This window comes from Microcebus murinus, chromosome 1 (assembly GCF_040939455.1).
Source record: "Microcebus murinus isolate Inina chromosome 1, M.murinus_Inina_mat1.0, whole genome shotgun sequence".
In the NCBI taxonomy this organism is placed as follows: Eukaryota; Metazoa; Chordata; class Mammalia; order Primates; family Cheirogaleidae; genus Microcebus; species Microcebus murinus.
In genome coordinates, this window is record NC_134104.1 from 7,826,303 (window position 1) to 7,838,919 (window position 12,617).

General features: G+C 36.5%; 1 protein-coding gene across 1 annotated transcript in view; it reads right to left on the reverse strand.

The window, feature by feature from the left end:
• The window catches only part of TTC3 (tetratricopeptide repeat domain 3), a 120,293-nt gene that overhangs the window by 89,247 nt on the left and 18,429 nt on the right, over positions 1-12,617 (reverse strand). The window contains exons 8-10 of the mRNA XM_076000257.1: positions 9,870-9,955; positions 8,145-8,239; positions 6,963-7,025 (exon numbers count right to left, since the gene is read on the reverse strand). Of these exons, the coding sequence (XP_075856372.1) occupies positions 6,963-7,025; positions 8,145-8,239; positions 9,870-9,955 (244 nt within the window). The remainder of the gene's footprint in view (positions 1-6,962; positions 7,026-8,144; positions 8,240-9,869; positions 9,956-12,617) is intronic.

Sequence of the window (12,617 nt, forward strand, 5' to 3'; positions counted from 1 at the left end):
CATCAACAGAACCTTAATAATATCGGTTGAATCAACACTATGTTACTATAATATATAGCACTGTAATAGTATTAATGTTATACTAGCTAGCATATACTATAAATGTTTTAATATGAGTTTGTACTGATGTTAATACTAGTAAATTTTCATATTTATTAACATATGGCCACACCTACTACTAATGCAAAGTGGGTACAGTAAATTGCATGGTGTTAATGCTTATCTAAAACCTGCAGCCAGGATCTAAATAGTCTGGTGAGCAGGTTTGACGTCTGGCAGCAGAGATACCCTGCACAATAGATTATGAGAATGGGAAAAGACTCATGACATGCAAATCATTACTACTGAAGACTGTGTGACATGCTGAGTACTGAACAGAGGGTAACAAATAGAGTTACCCTCTGTTCAGATGTCTTCCCAAGGGCTCCACCTTACTATTACATGGGAAAGTGTATTTATTTCTCCAGCTCCCCCAGTTACTTTATATACAATATCCTATATTTTGCTCTAAAATATAGTGTTAGAAAAAAACAGTATTCCTCCTCACTTCCATGTGAATTTGCTAGGTTAATTATTCCTGAACACTATCCTCTTCCCACCCCTTGCTAACTTATCCCAGAGGATGAGTAATAATTTATCTAATGGTGGGGGAAGGGCACTGATCATAAACGGCCTCTTTTTTCTCACTTTCTGGGAACTTAAACATCAACAGGACACCTGACTCCTTTCTTCTAGGCTTAAAGTTCACAATAGCCTCTTTTGCCCAGTTCTAGGACTGTGAGCAAATTATTAATAGTAATGAGCCCCTAGACAATCAGACTTAAGGCCTTGTTCTCCAGTAACTACATCAGTAATGAAGGCACCATCTGCCCATCTTCTGCATCCATCTCTTAACTGATTCTGGACATAGAAGGAAAGGGAGATGTTATTTATTGACTCTCTCAAACCACAACATAAATATGTATGAACGCTGCAAACCATAAAAGGGTTATTGCTTTTTTTTCCCCCCTGATTATAAATCATGATTTTCAGGACTTGACCAGATCAAAAAAGAAATAACTACCCCTCAAGTTTCTAGATCTTACAAAAGCAGGATTCAGGTATGGTAAATGGTGAGTCACTGACAAATATGCAGTGACTAATAACCATCAACTGAATAAACACAGACATTTTTAATCAAAACTGGATTTTGTCTGGAATTAAAATTATATATGCTCTTTCATTCAACTGAGTAAAAGAAATTTATCCTACAGATACACTTGCCTGAGTGTAAAACATAAAAAGATAACTATATAGCCGTAACTTTTAAAACTGGAAATCTACATATTAATAAAAAAATCTACAAAAAAAGTCATCTATACATAATGTATACAAACTGTGTACTAATATAAACTAATGGGGCCGGGCGAGGTGGCTCCCGCCTGAAATCCTAGCACTCTAGGAGGCCGAGGCAGGAGGATTGCTTGAGCTCAGGACTTCGAGACCAGCGTGAGCAAGAGTGAGATCCCATCTCTCCTATAAATAGAAAGAAATTAGCCAAACAACTAAAAATATAAAAAATTAGCCAGGCATGGTGGCTCATGCCTGTAGTCCCAGCTACTCGAAGGCTGAGGCAGGAGGATCGCTTGAGTCCAGAAGTTTGAGGTTGCTGTGAGCTAGGCTGATGCCACGGCACTCTAGCCCGGGCAACAGAGTAAGACTCTGTCTCAAAAAAAAATAGTAATAATATAAACTAATGGATTAAGTGAGTAATCCATCCAGTAAAATACTCTGCAGCCATGAAAAATAAGGTAGATCTCTATACACAGATATGCAATAAGCTCTAATATTTATAAAAAAGCAAGATGTACAACAGTGTATGTTCCTACCCATTAAGAAAAAGAAGACATATACGATACATTAAACCAAATTAAACTCCAATATTCTTACTTACAAAAATGGCAATTTCATTTGGTCCAACATAAGTGCATAAGTGCAGTGTACCCTTTTTTTAATCTTAATTTTTTACCATGTGCATTTGTTACTGCTTTTTTTAAAAGAAGAGTACATTCCAAAGAAGATTTTAAAAAAATAAATATTTTCTTCAAAAGCACACTCTAAGTTTAATCCTTTAAGTAAAATTAAAGAGACCACACAGAAAGCAGAGTGAAGATTAAATTACCAAACCAACACACACACACACAAATTTTTGAAATGTTTACAGAAACACAGGTAAGTTGCTTTATGCCTCTGGTCCCAGAGAAATTCAGGAAAATAAAAACAAAGGAGTCATTCAAAGTCTATGTGTCTGCTACTAATCACAGTTGGGGGCTGATAGAAGGGAATATCAGATGATGGATAAATAGTTAAATAAATACCAAAAGGTCGAGTAAATACCAAGTTTAAAAAATACGTGATTTTCCAAAGCAAATTAAAAACCCATTCAAGGCTAAGCTTTCCTTTTCTCCAATTACATTTCCCCTCACACAGTTCACATTCCACCAAAGAATCTGAATTTGCCATATGTGTCCCACAAAAATGAATTAAACAGTTAAGTGGGCAAATCCTAACATATATATTGCATAAGCTGCTGTAACGATACAAGTTGCAGATATGCTTGATTCCTTTTTCTAGATTCTCCTCTCAACTGAAAATTTCTGCTTACTTCAATTACAACTATCAAACTGCCCTACAGTTACCAAATTGTATTTGAAAAGTACTTCCAACCAGAATAAAAGGAACATGTCATCCAAGCCAGGTGTCCTGGAACGCACACATTTCTCAGCCTGAAGGACTCAAAGGGGAGAAGCTCCTAGGCCCAGGGTGAAGGAGGCACGGCAGTCCCCTACCCACAACCCCCCCACACACACCCCATTCCCACACGTCCCAAGGGCAACATCCGCAGACCTGGAAGGGTTTTGATAGGCTCTTGGCCTCTCTTATATCCACCCAAAGATGGTATGATTTACAAACCGTTTGACTATTTTGGCATTAAAATCACCACCGTCATTTGACCATTTCTGAAGGAAGCATGTTTCCTTGTATGTATCTCACCTCAGGCTCCCCTCACCCCACCCCTGCCAATGGCCTTAAAATATTTGTTTTCCTCTCCCTTCAAGATCATTTTCACTTATTTTATCCTTGATATTTAGTAATCACTGTTTTTGTTTTTCTTTTGTTCCTCTTGCCATATGCATTTTTAATTACACTTTTTTTAAACTTTTTACCAAATATTTCAAGTACACATGAAAGTACAGAGAAGAACATTAACACAATGAATACTCATTATCAACCGTGTACCAACTTAGCAAGAAATTAACATTTTGCCGTATTTACTTCAGCTCTTTTTGCAGAAGTTTGCTGTAGCTGACATCCTCGGTGTACCATTCCTCCCATCTCTCCTTTTCTCTCCTTCTCTCTCCAGAGGCAGCCACTCCCTGGTGTTTAACATACCCATGCATTTTTAAAACATTTTCCATACATATTCTGTGTTAATTATGGACATGCACATTGTTTTGCATGTTTTAAAACATTAATCAATGGCATCATACTGTACAAATCATTCTGCAACTTGCTTTTTCACTCAACATTGCATTCATTTCAACTGCCATATAGAATTTCATTGTATGAATATACCATTATTTATCCATTCCTCTACTGATGGACATTTAGGTTGTTTCCATTTCTTTACTCTTACAAACAATGCTATAATGAAGGCTTGAACATATCTTCTTGGATACACATTTGAGAGTTTGGAGGGTATGAGCCTAGAAGTGGGCTGTAGAGTATGTGCATCTTCACTTTGTCAAATTGCTCTCCAAGATGATTGTACCAACTGTACACTTTCTCCCGCCGAATATGAGTTTCCTTTGTTCCACATCCTCTCAAACACTTGATATTACAAGACATTTAAATTTTTGCCAATTTGACAGATATGAAAGCAAACTCAGTTTTTAATCTGCATGTCCTGTAAGGATAATAATTTCCTCACACGTTTGACTATTTGTACCATTTATTTTTCATATTTTCAACTTTCACATTCCCCATTTACTCAATCATGACTGTTCCATAGTGAGTCATAGCAGACACTGCATCCAGTCACCCTGGTTTCAAGTTCTGGCTCTAACACATTCACCCAATGTCCTCGGACACTTTGCCTGGCCTCAATATGCCTGTTTCCTGATCTGAAAAGAGGCGGCAGCACCCACCTCACACGGTTGTGAGCGTCTTATGAGTTAACATGCCTGAAGTGCTCAGAACAGTGACAGACTTGTTGTAAGATACAGTATTATCATTTTTACCACTTTAGAAATTAATTTTGTCAGTTATCTTTTAAATTGAATCTTTTTCTTTTAATGTGTCAATTTATATTTTCTCATCTTTTAGGACTTGTTTTTTTCAGAAATTTCAGCATTCATAACTTTAATCCTTTTATTCCTTTCTTTTCTATTAGCTTAAAATGTTCCATTTCTGTTCTCTTTCCATATTTCAATTCTTGCTTCTAAGACAGCAAAAAAGTCTGGCCTTGTAGAACAGCTGTAGAGAACATTCTTGCCAATGGGGAGGGCAGATGCTTTTCCCCCAGCTGTCCCTGCAGCTGCTCACCCAAATCCCCATGGCAGATCTAGCATCCTTCTGGTGTGAGAGCTTCTAAACATCTCAACCTTGGTAATGTAGCTAAAAAAACCTTTAGAGGACACGGGTCCTCCTGTGTTAACTGCATATCTGGATTACTAGCAATGTGTTCTTAAGTCACATCATCTAGTGACTTGATCAGAAGGTTTGTATGCTATGGACACTGAAAACTATTCCTATGTTATTGAGCAAATCATATAAACAATGTGAGAAGGTAGGAAACACCAGCAAAACTAGTGTGGCATAATGCTTCGTAAACAGGCATCCAATACATACTAATTGCCTAATAAGGAATGAAGGACTCTCAATGCTGCTGACCTGTCTCTAATGAAAACGTAGATGGTGTCAAACCACAAGCTAGACCATCGGGAAGAAGGTACAAGGACAGATCCACGACTCTGCTCTTCGCCTTTCCCTCACCACGCTACCTGGCTTCCGTATTTCTACTTTGATTCACCTGTTGAAGCAGGGTTTTAGGAGGATCCTCCTTGTGTGTCTAGCATACAACACTCATGAAAGAGAGCAGAAACACCCTGGTTTGGTTCTCAGCTCTTAGAGCTGGAAAGTGGATGACCTTCTACCAGGCAAGGTTTCAGATAGGTGCCTCAATTTTCATAAGAGGCTAACCAAGTTGCCAATCTATTCATCTCATATTGAAAGCATACAAATTCACCTTCAAACAGCACAAATTATATGCAACTCTGGCCCTAGCCAGAGGCAGTAACCTAAAGACATTTGCAGCTCATTTCTTGTCAGAACCAGGTGAGGACAGTGGTATTCATGGAAGACTGTGTCAAGCCCATCCATTCCTCTAGTCTAGATAGCCTCGGTTTATCCATGGCTTAAGCCATCTAAAAGCTGCATAATACAGCGGTATTCTCCAAGGTGGTTGGATTACTGGTGATTTTTATTTTCTTCTTTTTAAACTCTTGTATTTTCCAAATTTTCTACCATGAGAATGTATTCTGTTTATAATAAAAGAAAAACACAGTAAATGTTATTTTTAAAGCTACATACTTGGAATACACCACCTTCCCCACTCCCACATCCCAACTAAAGTGCTTTTATTGAAAAACAACTGATATCCCCTTTCATGAGAAAATTTCACCAAAACTTGTCTGTGAAACCCACAACTGCACTTCCAGAGAGTTTTTTCTATGAACAGGATGTTACTGACATTACTCTCTACACCATCACTCAATTAATATTATTTGTAAGCCATATAAAAAATTCCTTTCAGAACGAAACACTAGGAAAACACGGTTTCGTCCAAGCAATTGGTGACCTGTTTCTTTTATGGACAGTGAGAATTATATAACTTGTCAAATTTTCCCTTTTCATTTTGGCAACAGAAGGTCAGATGTAAATATGAATTGTAACTAATATCTATGCAGGACTTTATGCCTATGCAGCTTTGTTCCGAGGATCCCAGGCTCTAACATGGTTTTATAATTTGTTTTGAATATTTTTCTACTGTGTGAATATATTCTTGAATCCACCCTAAACCCTTCTTACAATAGGGCAGGACATTATTAAATACAATGGTCTACATTGCTCAGTATTAAGTTTGTACTTTATGCCCTAAAATTTTTTTCCTTTTTTTTTTTTTATTTCGGCATATTATGGGGGTACAGATTTTAAGGTTTCAATAAATGCCCTTTCCCCCACTTCCCCCACAAGTCTGAGTTTCCAGCATGAAATGCCCTAACATTTTTAAACTGAGGAATAATAAAATCACAATACAGTGTCTTTTTCAATCATTCTCAACTAACACATAAAAAGTTCAGCTCAAATTCAACAAAAGAACTAAGAATTAATTATGATTCCACTCTTATACCATTAAATCTTTTTGCTCTCTTTCACTTATGAAGGACATTTACTTAATTTTTTATACCAAGATAGAGAAAAAATACAACAAACTTATTTCAGTCTATATATTATATGTTAACTAAGAGCAAAAGGAGGCAATATAGTATAGGTGTTATAAACACAGACTTTGAGATCTGTGTTCAAATCTTGACGTAACTATTTACTAGTGGTATGAGTTGGTTTACATATAAAATGTGGAAAATAACATTACCTACCTATTACAGGTGCTGTGAGAATTAAATAACATATGTAAAGCACTTAAAATAATGTATAACATATGTATGCACTCAATCACAACAGCTGCTGCTGTCACTGTTGTTATTATACAAAAAGCCTACCATGCCCTCTTTAAACCATTTAAGCATTTCTGCCAAATAACTACACAAGGATTTTCTTGCATACCTGCAAAACAGAAATGTTTTCCAAAAATGGGTATTTAGCATAGTAATTCAGTATTTGGGATAATTCAATAAATTTACCTGAACTGTCCAGTACGAAGAAAGCAAAGAGCTCTATTACCATAAAGAAGGTGGTTTTCAGGTCTTAAAAAGAAAACAATGTTTAGTTAGTATAGCACATAACACATGAAACAAACAAAAACCACACAGAAAACATAATGAAAAATTTTTTTAAACTTTACATCTGTGTGACAGAGGATTTGGAATCTTAATTATGTCCCAGTTCCTTCAATTCTAACTTAAAGTAATCTTGTTCAAACCAACCTAAACTCCCCTGTATTCAAAAGAAAGATAATTCTACTTGCTCTAACTCACAGGGCTATTGTGAGGATCAAATGAGATATATTGAAGAGCTACCAAACTACAATGCATGCTGTATCTTTAAGGGGGATAAGATTACCTATATAAGACAGGCTGTGCCACTTTGACAAAGAAACAAAGCCTGCAAATTGAAATAGTAACTTAAATAGTTTCATTTCAAATTTCGTTCTTTTTAGTTTTATCTATATGTGATGAAATTTATTTCTCCTTTCCCCCACCTCGTCCTCAAAAGAATAGAGCAGCAGACTTTCAGACATTTCATGCTAACTGGATGCATGCACTCCCTGAAGAGATGTGCAAGACAGGAAAGAGTAGTGTCTACAGAGAACCCTCCAAAGGCTGCTACAATATTAGGTGGCCCAGATGAGGCTGTCAGTAGCATCCGAGTATGAGGCACATCTGAAGGTAAACTATAAAATCTAGCAGCTGAACAAAGAAGATAAGGTACAGAGAGCACGTGCATTTTCTCAACAATTCCCAATATTATCCTTTAAAAGTTACATCTTAGGAAGCAAAAACCACTGAATGGGTGGCATCTTAAGTGCTACCTCTTTTTGATCAGTTAATAATTTAGAAGGACTTGGTTGATGGCAAAACAAGGACAAGACAGAATAGATGACTCTGTACTGGAAAGTCTGAAAGAAAATAGAAGAGTACCCAAATTCACAATTCTGTCACACTTGCTTGATTTATACTATTTGACTAGGCTCATATACTCAGGCCATCTCCAATGGTTCTAATGTCTAAAGATGAGGAAACCTATTCTGCACAGCAAATTAAAACATATTCTCCAATTCCTCATCCTGCTTTTATTTCTCCTGCATAGTATTCTAACTTGATCTGCCACATAAAAAGGATCTCACTATTCTATTTTGGTCTTACCTATATTCAATGGCTCTGGTGTAATAGATAATAGCTATATCAAATCTTCCTTTGGCAAACTCTTCATTTCCTTTCATTTTCATTAGTTCTCCTTGCTGAGAAACCAAGGTGAAAGAAGACCCATCGATTAGCTCCAAAGATAATCAAGACCCAATACCTAGGAAAAATGGATCTGGGTTTCTATCTTTGATATCAGAAATAATCTAGGGATTTTTTATGTAGAAAATGAGAATGCAATATCAAATATTTTGGCATATATATTTAAAGAAACCTTTCTCTAATGACTCAACACTAACTTTGTTAAAGGAATATTAAAAAATAAATCAGGCCGGGCGCTGTGGCTCACGCCTGCAATCCTAGCTCTTGGGAGGCCGAGGCGGGCGGATTGCTCAAGGTCAGGAGTTCAAAACCAGCCTGAGCAAGAGCGAGACCCCGTCTCTACTATAAATAGAAAGAAATTAATTGGCCAACTGATATATATAGAAAAAATTAGCCGGGCATGGTGGCGCATGCCTGTAGTCCCAGCTACTCGGGAGGCTGAGGCAGAAGGATCACTCAAGCCCAGGAGTTTGAGGTTGCTGTGAGCTAGGCTGACGCCACGGCACTCACTCTAGCCTGGACAACAAAGCGAGACTCTGTCTCAAAAAAAAAAAATAAAAATAAAAAAAAATAAATCAAACCATCACATTATGATTAATTACTAAAAATTGTGTGCAGTATTTGATAGATTTATTTTTAAATATACCTTATCGGTAAAGTACAGCAGACTAAAAAGCAGATGCAAAGTAGAAATTTAACTTTAGGTTAGTAAATGTGATATTATTCAATAAATCTTAATGCTTAAAAAATATATAAATCAATAACATACAGGCAATGTTGATTAGATTAATTACAAAAAATGAGGTGGCAGGTTACCAAGAATATATATAAAAAATGCTACAGCTATAACTGAAACTTTTCACTCCAAACACTCAAATTTTTTAAAATAAATAAATTAAACTGGATCATATCAATGGCTTTAATTAGAGAATTCAATAAAACATTAAATGTTTTGCTAAATCCTTTTCTAAAATTGAGTTAAGATCATATTTCCTATGAGTAAGCTGGATGGTACGTGAATTACATTTCAATAAAGCTGTTACCAAAGAAAATCACATTTCTAACTGAAAGAACAGTTGGCTGGGCATAGTGGCTCACACCTGTAATCCCACTTTAGGAGGCCAAGGCAGGAAGATCACTTGTGGCCAGAAGTTCAAGACCAGCCTGGGCAACATAGAAATAATAGACCCTATCTCTACAAAAAATAAGAAAAACTAGCTGAGTATGGTGACATGCCTGCAGTCCCAGCTACTTGGGAAGCTGAGGTAGGATTGCTTGACCCCAGGAGTTTGAGCCTGCAGTAAGCTATGAATGAGCTACTGCACTCCAGCCTGGGCAAAGAGTGAGACCCTCTCTCTCCAAGGGGAAAAAAAAATTACTTGAAAAATATCAGATTTTAATTTTCAATTAACTGTTTAAAAATCATCTGAAAATTCCGATCAAGATATTTCTTCAAAAAAATTCCAAATCACAATCTATTAAAAATTTCCCTCAAACATGTCATTCAATTTTATAATAGTTCTCGTATGCCGTGAGAAAGCAGTTTTGTTATTAACTTTCTCTGACTGTTAAAAGTTCTAACAGGCAAATCTTATAATATATTTACAAGTAAATATTTATCCTCACCTCTATACAGTCCGCACAAGTTTGGGTTTTAAATTCTTCAAGCAAATCGGAGTTTTCTGTTATAACTTTAGTTATGTGATACTTGTCTAAATTTTGTTTTTAGGAGAGAGTGAGAGAGAATATTTGTTAAAAAAACAAACTGGTATTGATAATATTCTAATTTTTAGCTAAGGTAGGTGAGTCTATAAAGTTCATTATGTTACTAATCTTTCTAAATAGCACGTTTCTTGTAATCTTTTATGTGTATTAAATAATATAAAAATGTAAATTGATAAAATGTTACAGAAAGCATTGGATTTATAGTTTGCTATGAATCTATTCTCAATTTTTATTTCTAACAATTGAAAAACTCATTTATTATTACATCAGTTGTAACTGTATTTATATAACAAATGCTCTGTCAAAACATATTCCAAATATGCCTCATCATTACTTAAACCAATTCAACAAACACTGTCAAGCACCTATGGTGTACCAGGCACATTGTTCAATAAAAATGTATAAAAACAAAATCGTGGAAAACTACTTTCTGAAATGTATTTAATATACAGGTTGAGTATCTCTTATCCAAAATTCTTGGGACCAGAACTATTTCAGATTTCAGATATTTTTTATTTTGGATCCTTTGCATTATACCAGTTGAGCATCCCAAATCCTAAAATCTAAAATTCAAAATGTTCCAATGGGGCCGGGCGCGGTGGCTCACGCCTGTAATCCTAGCTCTTGGGAGGCCGAGGCGGGCGGATTGCTCAAGGTCAGGAGTTCAAAACCAGCCTGAGCAAGAGCGAGACCCCGTCTCTACTATAAACAGAAAGAAATTAATTGGCCAACTGATATATATATATATATAAAAATTAGCCGGGCATAGTGGCACATGCCTGTAGTCCCAGCTACTCGGGAGGCTGAGGCAGAAGGATCACTCAAGCCCAGGAGTTTGAGGTTGCTGTGAGCTAGGCTAATGCCACGGCACTCACTCTAGCCTGGGCAACAAAGTGAGACTCTGTCTCAAAAAAAAAAAAAAAAAAAAAAAAAAAAAAAAAAAAAATGTTCCAATGAAGATTTCCTTTGAGCATCATATCAAAGCTCAAAAAGTTTTGAATTTTGGAGCATTTCATATTTTGGATTTTTGATGCTCAACTTGTAATAAAGAATTTAAAATGTCTTCATTCAGTATTTTGACTCTCATTAATAAAATGTTATAATGAGAAGTTATTTGAAACACTATTCTTATAAAAATTTAATAAATTAAAATGCATTAAGTAACCAAACTTTATGTCAAAAGTTTATCAAGTATCATTTTCTGCATTTTAAGCTGTTATATAAAAAGGATTATAAAAAGTAGAAAAAAAATATTTTTATTGCAACAAAACTATACTTAAGCCTGTAGCAAACATATTCATTTCCAAGGTGAAAGGAGTACCTAAAAATATAAGATTCAAGAAAAGCCCTCGGCCAGGAGCGGTGGCTCACGCCTGTAATCCTAGCACTCTGGGAGGCCGAGGCGGGTGGATTGCTCAAGGTCAGGAGTTTGAAACTAGCCTGAGCAAGAGAGAGACCCCGTCTCTACTATAAATAGAAATAAATTAATTGGCTACCTAATATATATAGAAAAAATTAGCTGGGCATGGTGGTGCATGCCTGTAGTCCCAGCTACTTGGGAGGCTGAGGCAGCAGGATTGCTTGAGCCCAGGAGTTTGAGGTTGCTGTGAGCTAGGCTGACGCCATGGCACTCACTCTAGCCTGGGCAACAGAACAAGACTCTGTCTCAAAAAGAAAAGCCCTGGCAGGTCATGAAATAAAGTAAATTAATACTAAGGTACAGAGTAGGATCGCAGCAGGAAAACCTGGGCTTTGAGATCAGAGAAACCTGATTTCTCATCTAGGTTCTGCTACTTACTAGACTTCAGAAATACCACTTAACATCTCAAAATCTTAGTGTGCTCACTTCTAAATTAGGGATAGTAACAGCCACTTTGCAAGGCTATTATACAGAAGATAGAGAATCAGAAATGACCCTGCATAGGTGTGCCTATGGGTGCTTCTCTGCTTCTACCATAAAATTGCCTATAATTAAAGGCCTCCAAAACAATGACGAGAACATCAATCAGTGTAACACATCTCAGTACCTAATAAACCTATGAGAAATATCTGTCTTCATTTAAGTTTAATTCTTTTCTAGTACTTAAATTAAAAAGGCAAAATTTGCCAGATGCAGTGGCACACACCTGTAACCCCAGCTACTGAGGAGGTCAAGGTGGGAGGATGACTTAAGACCAGTACTTTGAGATCAAGCAGGGCAACACGGCAACACCTCACCTCTGAAAAAAATTAGCTGGGCGTGGTGATGCACCTGTAGTTGCAGCTACTCAGGAGGCTGAAGTGGGAGGATCACCTGAGTTCGAGGCTGCAGTGAGCTATGACTGTGCCACTGCACTCCAGCCAAGGCAAAAGAGCAAGACCCTGTCTCTAAAGAAATAAAAATTTAAAAAATAAATTTTTAAAAAATAGTGCTAAATTTGCCCTCTTCTCACCAAAGTATTGGTCAGGGTCTACTAAAAAGCCAAACCTTTCCCATTTCAAGATTCCCATAACTATACTACAAAAACACTGCTGAGATTCATATGCTTTAAAGGAAAACATTTCACAAAGTAAAAGACATACGTAAGGCAGTTTCTCCATACATAAAAGAATAGCAGACTCATCAAGAAAGTGAAAATCACAATTTTAGCTTTTGTTACTTTTTCTTAT